At 44.6% G+C, this 15,395-nt stretch overlaps 1 protein-coding gene across 2 annotated transcripts in view; it reads right to left on the bottom strand.

Moving 5' to 3' along the window:
- PPP3CC (protein phosphatase 3 catalytic subunit gamma) overlaps nt 1-15,395 on the bottom strand; it is a 653,177-nt gene that overhangs the window by 323,268 nt on the left and 314,514 nt on the right. For both annotated transcript variants that reach the window (XM_085633979.1, XM_085633980.1), the window contains exon 5: nt 11,092-11,237. In XM_085633979.1, the coding sequence (XP_085490105.1) occupies nt 11,092-11,237 (146 nt within the window). The remainder of the gene's footprint in view (nt 1-11,091; nt 11,238-15,395) is intronic.

The raw sequence follows: 15,395 nt of genomic DNA, 5'->3' as shown, positions 1-15,395 counted from the left end.
TCCCCATTCACTGGTGGCTGTATCCAGGGAATTCTCACTATAATGCCGTACTCATGAGTTCCCCTTTGGCACTTCAGGATTTAGTCAAAGGTTCCTAGGGTGCTGCAGCACCGTTAGCAGGGAGTCCCTCGGGGCCCAACTGCCCAGTTTACGTCTTACCTGCGCTCGCATCACAGACAATTCAAGAAGTCGGGCTGTCCAAGGTACATGCGGCAGCACCCGGCAACATAGACTCTCCTGAGCAGCGCTGCCGGAGGTCTCTCAGTTGTCAAAGCAATTCCCAGCTTGCGAAGACACAGAAAGTTGGCTTTACCCAGCATATGATTCGAGCCTAGCGAGGATATGTCGGCCTCCACGGCATTCCTCAGAGGTCAGTCAGTGACAGTTTCCTCACAGTCCAAGTTCAGCCTGCTGAATGTAGCCTCAGTCTCTGCTTCGGACAACAGCCCAAATACCTTGGCAATGCTGGTACCAGAATGCCTAAACTGACATAAGGGGTTACTGTGGTAATAGACAGTATGGGCGCAGGCTCCTCTGGTACAAACGCTCCCACCAAGACGGTTAAGAGTCTCAGTACTTCTCACAGTAAACACTTATCAGTTGGTCCCCTTTGGCATACGGGGTCACTGCAGCGTGGCGGCACAGGCTCGACTAGTCACACACAATGTTTAAATAATGACTCAGTCCACGGCGGCCCTCTCCTGGCTTTCGGGAGCTGCAAGCAGACACTCGTGCACACAGTTTACAGCCCGATCGGTGCACAGCCGAATCCTCACACAGGAAGTAATCTCGGCAGGGCTTCCCACTGGACCTCGTTCCCTCCAATGTTCTGCTCCTCAAAGGGCACACTGGTCTTGGTAAGTAGTCAGGCACTGGTGCTCCAAGGCAGGTGATCTTGGTTTCCTGGGTGATGTCGCCTCACCCAGCAGGGACACTAGCAGGCCTTTGCCTCAGTCCTGATCACAGGAGGAAGTCTTTCAGAGCTTACACCTCTCTCACACAGACCACTTGGCTGTTTGGCAGATGACAAAGTTTGGGGTCTCAACCTCCCCTTCTTATTGTCCATTTCCAGACACAAAAGTGTAATTTACAGTGAGTCTTTAAAGTTCTATGTTGGATGGTTCTGCTTCTATTGAAGTGGCCACTTCTCCTTTTCATCTTCCTTTATGAAAGAGGTCTGTCCGGGTGGCAAAACTCCGAAGATGATTGTCCCACAACACAATTCATTGGAGTGACCAGAGTTCACACCTGGATGTCAGCCACAGTAATATTTGCATCAAAAGGTTAATTCCAGTCTGCCAGCCCTACTCTTTATGATTCCCTCATCCCCATCATTTCCTGAGATGTGTTCAGGCCCCTTCCTTGGGACTGATCACTGAATCAAAGAGCAAACTTTTGAAGTGTAAAGGGAGGGTCCTTCCTCTCTTCCTCCAGTGTGTCCGCACCCAGCTCACAGGAATGCAACAATACACAAATCTGTCTGGGGGGATTCCTCATGTTTTCACCAGGAATGCTTGGGCTTCACAAATTGGAACCTAGGGTCCTCCATATAATGCACCATTGCAGCACAATTGTACTCTGTGTACATTCACGGCACAGTTACTCTCCAGCACGGTTACTTCCATGCATTGTGCCACTACATTCTTCCTTGCATTCACCACACATAGTCAATCTGTGTACACTGCTCATTACTGTAGCTTTCCTGTCTTGAAACAGGGTGAGCTATTTACAAACACTGCCACCCCATAATCATTATATGTGCTGCACAACATTTCACCCTTCATATACTGTACTTCACACAGGCATACATACACCCAGCACATGCTACCAATACACACGCACTGCACTACAACTCATGTAATGCATTCCCAACAGGCATACATACATTCAGTAACCACATATATACTGCACAGTATTGCTTTATCCCGGTCCTGTACCCTTCCAGGCCCACATACAACCAGTGCAGAGTCACTACACCTACACTGTGCATCACTCCACATCTACCTGATGTAGACCAAGAGTGCACATAGCAGCAGAACCTTTAAATTGATATAGGATAAAAAGGGCCTGTTCACTACTACTAATTACTTAACGGTATACTGCCACCACCGCGATTGTTGTGCTTAGCTCCAGGTGAGGCCATTAGTGTTCCACCACTATGAGGGTAGTGCTTTGGGCACCCCTCCCAGTCAGACATGATGACAATCTGTGAGACAATGCTGTACCAACAACCTTCATAATTCATTCTAATCCTGAACTGAAGAAACTAAAACTATAATTTTCTTTGTAGAAGCATTATTCAAGTTGAAATTATCGTTTCAACTTAATTGTGGGTATTAGATTCTACTTACATCCGCACTTTAATAATATTTAATCAGAAGTCTTATAGGAGCATAGTTTAATTTCACCTCTAATGTTTCTTAGAATATCTGATCTAGAACCTCACTTAGAACTTAAGTTACTAAACCTATCTTCTACAACTTTATTTAAAAAAATGTTATTGAACTAATAAGATCATACATTTCAAGATATTTAAGAAAAACAAAAGTAATAAACACAATTCAAATAGGGACACATGCAATGCATTTACTCATTACAATATTACATATAAATCCAAAGCCTTTCTTAATTGTAACTGTAAGTATCACTGAAAATATTACATATGCCTTACAAATTAGGTAATGTTTGTTAAAATATGAAAACTGAGAAAGATATTCACATATTCTATATCAATGAAAAAAATGAAAAACATTGAGGTGTAGAAAAAGAAAGATAAGAGAAAGAGTAAACCAATATAATGATAATATAATGAAAACTACTATTTGTAGAATGTTGATCAATAGACAAATATAAAAAAGGAAGCAGAGTTCTACAATGATCATACAGAATCTGCCGTCCAAAACCACGGTCCATCTAATAGCACAAAGTCTATAAAAAGAACATATACCCTGGTGTGACGAGGACGATCCATGCACAGGGACCAAACCACCCACAACGGAACACTTTCACCCTCACCTCTCTCCATGTCCCCTTCTGTGTTCACAGAACGCGTCCGAGGACTACTGTGCCTTTAAGGCTGTGACGTTCCCGGGTCACATGGGGATGTCAGCTGACCCGCTGGGTGCAAAAGCGGAAGACTCCGGACGAGAGTCTCTCTCGTCGGGACACCCAAAGGAACCAGACTTCGGAAGGGAGAGGTGATCGGTGGAGACTTTCTTCGTCAGCCCTCTGGACGTGTCCAGGACCGGGAAAGGAGAGGAGCCGTCGCCAGTAGAAGACACGCGGAATACATGGGAAAGCAGAAGGACCACAGACGGGCAGCCAGACCCTAGCTGGCAACGCGTAAAAGCCAGCCACTGCCCCGGAGGGTTGTGGGTACACAAGGTACGGGGACGTCTGGGTTTCGTGTGGGGTCAAACAGCAGAACGTCCTAAGGGAGGGGGTGCTGGAAGTAATTGACCCATACCAAGTATCATGTGTTTTGTGCTACGGTATATGCGCTGATTCACTGGTGGAGGAACAGGGTGACATTTCCCTGCACTCCCTCGCTCCCCCGCATCCATTACTAAGAGGCTGGTCACCATCCTCACGAACCCTTTTTTTTCTTTGTTGTTTTGGTGTACCTGCCATACCGGGGGAGAGCGCCCTTCAAGAGTCGTCTAAAGAGAACACGGAAGGAAAAAGAGAATCCCGTGATCTAGACCACAGCAAGATTGCACGGGTGGAATCCGGACTACAAGTCCCATAATTCCCTACTTTTGTGTTACCCTCAATAAAATATTTTCAGTTCCACCCACCTTAAGTCCTGGTCTGCTTCTCCACCGCGCCACACGTGGTGTCAGAAGTGGGATCGCGGTTCGCCTCCCCATGGAGAACCTGATCCAACAGCTAATCCGAGGACAGGAAAAACTGGAATGGGCGGTGGAGGAGTAGATGACGACAGCCCAGGCAGACAGGGAGCTGTTAAGGGACAGTATGGCAAACCAAGCAGAACAGATTCTGAAGGTAGCTGATGATCGCCAGGAACTGACAACACAGGTACAAATACGTGCAGGAAACGGCCCCAACGTAGCCCTACAAAAATACACTACAGGCGAGGATCCGGATGTGTTCCTTTTAAACTTTGAAAGGGCAGGTCGTGCATCAGGATGGCCCAAAGCCAAGTGGCCTTTCTTTTTGGCCCCCCTTCTTACGGGAGAGGCACAGGCTGCCTACCAAGTAGCCAACCCCAACGGCCACACCCGTACCAAGAGATAAAAGAGATTATCTTAGACCATATGGGCATGGATACGAAGGCTTATAGGGTCAGTTTCAGAAAGGAGCGAGGCTCCTCCGCAGACAATCCTAAAACGCTGTATTTCAAGTTAAAGGCCGCAGCGGATAAGTGGTTAAAACCACAGACCCACACTAAGGATGAAATTATGGCGTTGATATATCTAGAACAGTTAATTGAAGCCCTCCCCTTCCCTATTCAGCGGTGGCTTAAACAGCACCACCTTCTGACTGCTGAACAAGCAGTAGAAATGGCCACCTCGTTCTATAGGGCCCAGCCTCGTGCTTTACCGTGGGACACGGAGAAACCCTCACGACAGACCGGAGTCCCCGGAAAACAAGAGAGAAAGCCCGTGAAATCCACTCCGGACATCCCAAGGCCAAGGCAATTCCGTCCCGAACCGCCTCCTCACAGAAACGCCCAATGTTTTGAATGCGGGGAATGGGGCCATATTGCACGAAACTGTCCAAGAAAAAAAACTCCAGGAAGAACCTATGGACATTTGCTGCATCCTTCGTTCCATTTTCTATACAGCCGAAATGGGACCCAGTTTTCACTGAAGTGTACGGGTACAGGGCGTACAAGTAAAAGCCTTACTTGACTCAGGGTGCCGACAATCTTGTTTTCCAGTCAGCAATGCCCCCCCTTCCCAAAATACCAAGAGAAACCGTGCCTATTAGGTGTGTGTATGGTGACCTTCGAGTGTATCCCCCAATACAGCTCTCCATCACGCTCCCGGACAGACAGGCCTTTGAGGCCAAACTTGGGGTTGTCCCCTCTTTCAGAACAGATGATTATCGGACAGGACAATCCCTCCTTCTTACGGATGCTGAAAGATAGGCTTCAGATTCTTAAAACACCAAGCCAGACATGCCCTGCCCTCTTAACACAGGCCCCCTGGATATCTGATAAGAGTTTCAGGTATACACAGAAACACGATCCAACCCTACAACCAGCCTGGTAACATGCCCTTCAATCGGCCCTCCAGGCTGCTCCTACTTATCCCTTGTTCCAGGTTAAAAATGATCTGTTATATAGGGTCGGAAGGCAGGGAGACACTCCCCAGCTACTAGTGCCCCAGACTTTCCGAGACCAGGTCCTTTTTTTTGCACACTCGCATCTGTTGGCAGGGCATAGGGGGGCACAGAAGACCACACAGATCTTGCTGCAGCACTTTTACTGGCCAGGGACCTTATCACATGTCACCCGTTTCTGTCAGGAGTGTGAGGTATGCCAACGGAAAAACCCTTATAGACCCCCGGCAGTCCCCTTGCAACCTCTCCCAATTGTGGGGACCCCATTTGAAAGGATAGGCATGGATCTCATTGGTCCTCTTCCCCGAACCAAGAAGGGTCATCTATATGCCTTGGTCGTGATGGACTATGTCACACGATATCCAGAGGCCTTTCCTTTACGGCCCCACAACCCAGAACATCACTGAGAGGTTGCTTGAGATGTTTTCCAGAGTTGGTTTCCCACGTGAAATACTCATGGATCAAGGGACTCCTTTTGTTTCGAAGCTGATGTCCGAAATCTGTAAATCATTTCGCATATTAAGACGTCTGTTTACCATCCCCAGACAGACTGCCTTTATGAGCGCTATAACGCCACCTTAAAACGGACACTGAAGAAACTACTGACCGTAGAAGGGAGGGAATGGGACATGTTACTTCCTCTAGCTTTGTAAGTCATCAGAAGCCAGACCCAAACCAGTCTGGGTTGTTCTCCTTTCCAACTTCGCTATGGAAGGGAAGCCCATAGCCTGCTAGAAATCACCAAAGAGGTCTGGGAACAAGAGAAGGAGGAGACCACGTTGTTTCTTGACTATACTCATAGTCTTCGTACCAGACTGCATAAGTTGAGGGACTTTGCTGATGCTAACCTAGAGAAGGCCCAGGTGAAACAGCAGTTACTCTACAACAAAAGAAAGAAAGAAATGGCGACAGTTAAACATGGGGGACTGGGTGTTGGTCCTTTTGCCGTCTGTCATAGCAAAGACAAGAGCAGGTTGGCAGGGACCGTATTGTATCGTAGAGAAAATAGGGTTGACGTTGTACCGATAACAAATCACCCCAAAAATGAGACAGGTTTATTACATAAACCTACTTAAAAAGTGACAAGGCCCTCCTCCCAAAGACGTACACCCAGAAGTGAGGGCGTCCCCCGCCGAATCCACCTTGCCTCAGCTAGTTGTTAACCCAGAATTAACCGAGGAACAGAGGAGAACCCTACAGGAGACTACGTCCCTATGCACCCCTCTTTTCTGACCTACCAGGACGGACTTCCCTGGCTGAACTTTCCATCCAGACCCAGCCAGGGAAGATAGTCAAACAAAAACCGTACCGTATACCAGCAGCCCGGAGGGAAGCAATAGGACAAGAGGTGAAGAGCATGATCGCCCCGGGGGTTATAAAACCGTCAGAGTTCACCCTCACCTCTCTCCATGTCCCCTTCTGTGTTCACAGAACGCTTCCCAGGACTACTGTGCCTTTAAGGCAGTGACGTTCCTGGGTCACATAGGGATGTCAGCTGACCCGCTGGGTGCAAAAGCGGAAGACGCCGGAGGAGAGTCTCTCTCGTCGGGACCCCCAAAGGAACTGGACTTCGGAAGGGAGAGGTGGTCAGTGGAGACTTTCTTCGTCAGCCCTCTGGATGTGTCCAGGACTGGGAAAGGAGAGGAGTCGTCGCTAGTATAAGATGCGCGGAATATGGGGGAAAGCGGAAGGACCACAGGCGGGCAAGCCAGACCCTAGCTGTCAACACGTAAAAGCCAGCCACGGCCCGGAGGGTCGTGGCTACACAAGGTACGGGGACGTCTGGGTTTTGTGTGGGGTCAAACAGCAGAACGTCCTAAGGGAGGGGGTGCTGGAAGTAATTGACCCATACCGAGTATCATGTGTTTTGGGCTAGGGTATATGCGCTGATTCACTGGTGGAGGAACTGGGTGACATTTCCCTGCACTCCCTCGCTACCCCGCATCCATTACTAAGAGGCTGGTCACCATCCTCACGAACCCTTCTCTTTGTTGTTTTGGTGTACCTGCCATACTGGGGGAGAGCGCCCTTCAAGAGTCGTCTAAAGAGAACACGGAAGGAAGAAGAGAATCCCGTGATCTAGACCACAGCAAGATTGCACAGGTGGAATCCGGACTACAAGTCCCATAATACCCTGTTTTTGTGTTACTCTCAATAAAATACTTTCAGTTCTACCTACCTTGAGTCCTGGTCTGCTTCTCCACCGTGCCACACCTGGTCATGGAACACTCCTGGTAAAACCTATAGCAACTGTTCACCAAACACTAAAAATAATACGTTCCTGTAGAACTTTCGCAAACCTAGTTAAACTAACCATCCCAACAGAACTTTTCTAACGCCCATGGTCTAGAACCTAACAACCCTTTACTGTATTTATAAGATGTAACCGCAATCCAATGTTATTATAATGCTAAATATAATACAGTGACAATGTATTTGAACCAACAATGTATTTTAAACCTCCACAGTATTATGCAATTCTAATGTAAAGTTCCATAATGATTTGTGGCTTGTTATATGCAAAGTTACAGTTCAGTTGCAGACATACTCCCTACAAAACTGAAATCCATTAAACAAATGTAACATTAGTGACTTATACCGGACAGTACACTTGTGCACAATATCTACTAAGATTGTGTAGGAAGGGTCCCTCTCTGGATTGTCATTTTATGCCTTATTCGTATTGGTAAAAATAAAATGCATGTATTAATACTGCATAAATATTAATATGATGATATCAGAAAGACATTTGTTTTAGACTCTGAAACGGTGTTGGATAGTTTTAGATTTGTTAATATCATGGAGGTATTGCAAACTGAAAGAATATGGATGTAGTACCACTCACAAAGGTAACTAATAATTAACTTGACTCACAGTATAAAGAGGTTACCATAACATAATCCTGAGGTTTCCCATGAAAGAAGTTTTGAGGCACATAAGGAAAAGTCTCAAAAAGCATGAACCTATCCGGAAAAATGTTCATATCCCAAAAGGCCATGGGTCGCCTGACTGGGAGACTAAATGCATTAGGCCCATCAGATGCCCTTTGAAGGCTTCACTTGCAATGGAGAAAGTACTCTGAACCTACCCCAGCTGACCCTCATGGATGTGAGGTAAGTGGTGCAGTTGTCCACATGCACCATTGGCTAAGACAGGTGATGTAATTCATGGTGTAGGACTTCCTGACATACAGCAAGATCTACAAGTTTTTGAAGGAGATAGCTAGGGGTGCAATGATCTCGAACTGAGTTATGGGAGGGAAGAGTGCATCACTCTTCTTTCCTCCTTTTACAGGATACTTTTCCTCTAAGGAAGACTGTCTTGAGCATAAGGTCAGAGGACTAGATCTGAAGAGTCCCTACTGCAAGAAGAAGGATAACTGGATATTCACTTCTCTCCACTCCAGATCTTCTGATAGGCCCTTGGAAACCAAACAGCTGGAAGGGGTACATCCCTGTCCAATTCAATATCAAGCAATCTTCTAAGGAATCAATCCCCTCTCCCCAGTCCGACAAAGAGGCAAACTGGACACATCTAAATTAAGGTAAGTGACAAATAATCCTTCCGTTGGCCGACCCCATGGCTTTAAGATGGGGCCAAGGGTTTCATGGATCATTTCTCATTTGTTTGGCTAATGAAAAAACAATCTCAGGCTGTTTGCTCTGATGTTCAACCTTGGTTCAAAGGAGACCAGTAAGAACATGCTGTGATGCCAAGTCTCTTTCCTAGAACACCCCTGTCAGCCTGTAGAAGTGAGTGGGAGTGGCTTCCCACTTGTTCAGTCATATGAAGGTCCATGTGGTTCCTAACCATACTGGACTTGACCACTTTAAGAAAGCTTTCAATTGAAGAAAGGCTGCCTTTTGCTTGTTTATGTGAAGGGACAAATTAGACTTGTGCAACAAGACTATGAAGGCCACTACCCAGCAATGAGTTCAACCACAGATATTTTCAGGAGTTGTTGGTGATCAAGACCTGCTGCCATGGTGGGGGAAAGAGGCTTTTCACCAAGAGGATGGCATTATGTCTTCATCGGTGCATGGTCAGAACAAAGGATAGTAGGACTTGGAATGACTGACCTTCCAGTAGTCCGTTCGGGTGTTACGCCAGTTTGAGCTACAAGGAACACATCTGGAACTTGGCAAGGGAAACCATCTATATACAGAATACCCATAATTCCAGAGGCCTCTTGATCCACCAGGTTGCCAATTTCATTGTTCAATGGTAAAGAAGCGGTTCCACCATCAAACTGATTACTCTTACCTTCTATGAAAGAAGGAACACTTTTGAAAGCCTTGAATCCAAAATTGTCTCTATGCACAGAATATTTCTGTGTAGTACAAAGAAGGATTTGTGGAAGTTCACAAAACACCCAAATGATGACAGCCTATGGTTCCAATCGGACCGTAAGCCAATAGTAGGACAAAAAGTACAGTCATGCTCCAGGCTCAATCTTTAAGAGGCACAAATGACTTTTGCACAAATGTAATTTTTGATTGTATGGAGATATATATATATATATATATTTTTTTTTTTTTTTTGGTCGAAATTGTTTTTATTAGCCACAAAAAGAGAGCATAACATACAGAACAGACCATGACATGTGCCTCATAGCTGAATGGACCAGCAAGCGATAGTGGATACAACAACGTACCAACCCTTAGCCGAACCCAAAATAGGCGAGCCTCCCCAATCGTAACATTCGCTATAGGAGGGGGTACAGAAAAGCTGACATAAGGGGGGGAAGCAGGCCCGGGAGTGATACCCCGGAGACCTCCAGTGGGCGCCCATCAGGTACTAACAGTCCCGTGCCGGTCCAGCACTCAAAAGGCTTGGCCTAAACGCCTCGCTGGCACTATGTCATGAGGCTGCAACTTCAATTTACGATCATCCCCAACTCCCCACAATCCCTCCCTACCCCCCCACCCCACCCCCAAATCATAAGAGAAAAAAGAGAGAAAGAGAAGGAAAGTAGAAGAGAGAGAGACAGGGGAGGGACTCCAGTAGCGGGGCCCGAAGGCCCGGCGCTGTGACAAGGGGAGGGAGGTGTCCGTCCCAAGCGGAGGCCGGTCAAGGGGTCACCCAAGAATCCCGGAACCGCAATCTGTACTTTTTTTTTTTAAAGGCAGACTGAGGGGCAGCAGAAAAGTAGTTGTGGTGGGAGGAAGGAAGTCAAACCACCAAGTAAAAGGAGTGGAAGGTGGATGGTAGGGCCCAAGGAGCAACAGATGGGTGAGAGCACAGGTGGCGGCAGGTTACAGTACTGTGGAGGTCGAGAACACAAATGTGCCAATAAAGGTAAGGTGGTCCCTGTATTCGGACTAGATGACAGGATGGATATTTTAAATAGTTTATTCTTGTGTTTTTATTATCCTGGTAAGGGCATTTTAAATGAATCACATAAATATTGCTATTCATGGGAACACACATAAGTAAGAGTAATATTAACAAAAGTACTGGAGTACTCTCATTGGGCGTCTTTAGACTTCACATTTTCAAAGCAACCAATTTAAGTCACATACCATGGCAACATGTACAGCAATATTGAAATTTCATATATAATTGAAAGGTCAACGATACATATTTATGAAATAGAAATCAAACCATAGCACTGACACATACATGAAGAAAGTAATGAAGATAGAGCCTGCGTTTGGAAAATGAACATTTGAGAAGAAATCTAGGGATCTCTGGAATGAGAAGGAAAGCATTGTTAAGTGGCAGAAGTTTACAAGTAGGAGGAAGGAAAAGGCCCATTGCAGTAGATTATAGAAGAGGTCTTACCTTTCGTATATCATCTAGACATGTGATTTCAGGGGACAATCCACCGTGCACACAAAGAAACTGTTGATTTAGTAGGGCCGCCAGAGGAAGACAGTCAAACGCATCCATGCATGCGTCATATACACGCTCTGAGTACTTGATTTTACCTGCAATGAAACATTAAAAGGAATTGACAGTTTAGTTGCAGAGTCGGTGTGCTACTAGAATCTATAGCGACTTCTTACGCCCTGCAAACCACATCCTTCTTCAGTGGGAGTCCAAAGCAGTACCCCGCCATAATAAAACACGTTTCCATAATGGGAATATACCTAAACATGACGCAACTGTGAAAACAAACGATGGACGGAATTCTTTAGCCAAAGATCCTTAGCTACTGGAAATTGAACCTTTATTACCACCATCTCATTTTACAGTTCCTTAGTTGCGGCCCATCTAGTGGACAGACGGAAACTGGTCTACAGAGTTGTTAAGATCGAATTCTCACAAGACAGGAACAAAACATGATATGCTCATATGCTAAACGGCCATGCTCCCTCCCCTACTCTTGTCCTTTCCCTCATTAATAGACCATCTGTGGGATGGTTTTGACTAATGGCTGAAGGGTGTAGATTCAAACTAATGCTCTTCTGTCTCAAAACTGTCAGATTCATTAGCAAGTGAAACAAGCATTGGCAAAGATGTGTGGTATTGGCTGTATACCTTTTTGACTTTTCCAATGCTGATCTTCTTTGAAAATGATCTTTATAAAAAACGTTATTGTAAAAAACATTTAAAGATGACCTCCCACACATGCACACAGACATCTTCAAATGATTTCTGTAATAACGTTTTATAACCACTGAAAAATAGCCAGGTGTGGATGAAAAGGGTTGAATGAAAGGTCTTTTTATGCAACTATGCATGTGTCTGTATTTAAGGATGTGTTTGGGAAAACCAAATGTCTAAGTTAACCCTAGACGTACAGAAAGAATCAGCCTGAGGAAAGGCAGTAATTGGGTATCGAAAGACATTAGAGATGTGGATTTCTTAAGAGCTCTTGGGTAAATTGACTTGCCATGTGAGGAACCATTGAGAAAGAAGACTATAATATACTTGTGTGGTCACCAATGTAGACATTCCAGATCTCTGCTAATGTCTGGGGGATGCAACTGAAACCACTTTGGCTCAAATACCATATGCACCAGCTGCGGTCCATGCAGGTAACAGCGTTGGTGCCGGGTTAGGGAGCGCTTCGAAGGACGATGCAGAGGGAAAATTAATTTAATTTTCCCTCTGTATCGTCTCTCGAAATTCCCCCTTACCGGTCCCTACCACCCCACCGCTGTTTCCTGCACGGACCGCGGCTGATGGAAGAGAGTTTCACTGCATGGAAAAGTAACGATTGAAAGATGAAGTTATTTATCAGCCAATGGTGCCATTGGAGGCAGTGTTGCCCCTGATCAGATTGCACATGGAGTTTGACAGAGGAACAAAGTTTCTTCAACTAGATATTGGGCTTATGAAGCATGTCCTCATCCGAGGAAACTCAAAGGCGGGTAAGAATGGCTGGGAGAAAAATCTTCCTATTTAAGTGTAATTCTGACAATCCCCTATTACTAATGAAATACAATAAATGGTACTGAAGCAAACCACAATATTAATTCATTAATGGGCATTACAGAAGTAATGGTGAAAAGTAAAGTTGTCTGCCAAGAAAGCAGCTGAAAGTCACACAAAGCCATTGGTTAAAAATACTTTAGGATGACACCAGAGAGGATAAGGTTTAAAACCCCATCTTGCTTTTTTTTGTAACAACATTTCACCGGGAATTAACCAAGTTGTACCCTTTCCATCGGTTGGCGTGTACACATTTCACAGCTGAAGACACACAAAAAAAAAAAATCCAGACTACTTATTCCCCATAGATTCTGTACTACTACCCCACAAACAACTCCTTCTGCTAAATCTGATGCAAACGTTTATTCATAATAGCACAGTGGGACAGGTGGAGAGACAAAGGCACACAAGCTCAATGAAGAAGTTACTTACCTTTGGTAACATATCTGGTAGAGACATGATCTAGCCAGAGATTCCTTACTTTAAAATCCTCCCCCAAGACTGGTTCCAGAATGTATTTACCCACAGTACGCCCGTGCGTCGGAAGAGGGCACAGCATGTCTCTGTATAGATGTCATCACACAATGTGATGTCAATGGAGTCCATATAACCCCCTCACCGATGCACTGTCAGTTTCTTCTGCATCTATTTTCTGCGCTCAAAACGAGGAGCCACATGAAGAAACCGCCTATCGAAACAGTGTCCTAAAATAAAAGATACCTTTGTGTAAAAAAAAAAAAGAAATCACAGAATTAAAATTCAGTATGGATTTCATAATGAAAACATTAAGATGAAAGAGGACTTAATCTCAAATAATTCCCGAGTTCATAATGCAGTATGTGAAGCCACACAGCTAACCAAAGAAGTCTCAGTTCAAAGAGCGGAGAGGATCATAAGTAATGTAATCTGCAGCTAGATCTGGGCAACCAGAATATGCTTTACTGAAGGTAACTAACTTGTTCATCTGATAGAGACATCTTGCCGCAGATTCCTGACTTTAGAATCAAATACCAAAGCATACCATCCCCGAAGGAGGGCCTGCGAACTGAGACAACAAAAAGCCTCTAACTGGAACAAAACTGTTCTAGAACCAGAGAAAAAGACCGTACCTTCCTAATAATGTAGAAAAGCAATATTATGCTATACAATTGAAAACAAACAGTGGAAGAACCACAGATAAGTGACAAGACGTTAAAAAGCATGGAAATAAAATTATCCATGTTAGCAGGACAACCATGGAATAAGCCAATGAACAAGATGAATAGAAGACTTTGCACGCTTAAGGGGAACTAAACCCATGCAATCTCGCAGCATATGCACTGCGGAAATGACCTCAGTAAGAAAGGCCATAAAGACACAGAAGCATGGAAAGAACGCTTCCCATGATAGTAGGACAAGTTGCCAAGTACTCTATAATAAAAGCTACTGGTGCGTGTATCCAGTCTCGAACAGTGTGTTCTATACTTGAGAAACACAGATCGGCAGGTCATGACATGCAGCAATTTGTCAGTGCCTGAGAGAGTTGTATCCGAGCCAGACCTACTGTGCAAACAGAGAAAGAGGTTTATCATCCGTAGTAAACATAACTAAAGCTCTATTAAAAAAAAAAAAAAAAAAGAGTGGACACCAACATAACAAATGAGTATTTGTGAAGTGCATGCTCAGCACAAAGGGTATCTTGATGACAGATAACATATGTATTGTAGCCCACGTCACTGGTATTTATTTGATCAACCTAGGAAGGATAAAAGGCTGAGTAGACATGCCAAGATATGAACCTGTGACAATAAGGTTACACACAGGTCACTGCAGTGGACGCATAGTCTGGTAAGCCAACAGACCCGCCAATAGAAACAAGTGGCATAAAACCAGTCCTAACCCTAGGAAATGGGATAGGGACAATAGAAATACCACTAGGATATCACCAAGAAATACACTGACATAGGAGTAGAATAAATAACCCCCTATGTATTGATGAAAGAAAAATATAACACGTAGAAGAATGGCTAGTAGTAAAATCTTATTTAAGTGTAATTTTGTCAGTCACCTTGTCCCAATGAAATACAATAAATGATACTGAAAGTAAAGTCTAATAATCAGTGAGAAAAATCGGACTTAACAGTATGGAAACCATAGTGGTCATTGCACCATGTAGGAAAGCAATAGTCATCCGAAACATTTACGTACTGCAAATTGTCTGAGACAGCATTAGCAAGCAATAGAGTTATAAAGAGAAGACTAAAGAAAGAAAAAGAAAAACATTGAAGCACAGCGCAACTCAAGGTTAGCAAGATCTTCCAATAGGAATAGAGAACAAAAGCCATCCACAAAAAGTAGAAGCTATGAGGCAAAATCCTACTCCCCTCATGCCCATGTGTAAGAATACCTTGAGAGCAGAGGTACATAATCAGAGGGAAATGACCTTCAGAAAATATTCTTTAGAAATAACGCAAAGCGTTTAAACAAGCCCAAAAGAGTGAAGAATATTAAGTACCCTTCATAAAAGAAGTAACAGAATGGACTGAGAGACTAATTCTCCATAGAGATACCATGTATGCAGGAAATGGTGGAAGAACCAATTAAATCACAATGGCTATAGGAGAGAATCTTAAGAATGCAACACAAAACGTTTAAAGGCGCACAAGATGCTAATCCTGTGACCAACAAAGATCATATATACTGAGAGTAAAACGTAGAGAACTTTTGAA

This window comes from Triturus cristatus, chromosome 11 (assembly GCF_964204655.1).
Source record: "Triturus cristatus chromosome 11, aTriCri1.1, whole genome shotgun sequence".
Classification (NCBI taxonomy): Eukaryota; Metazoa; Chordata; class Amphibia; order Caudata; family Salamandridae; genus Triturus; species Triturus cristatus.
This window is presented reverse-complemented; position numbering and strand designations above follow the sequence as displayed.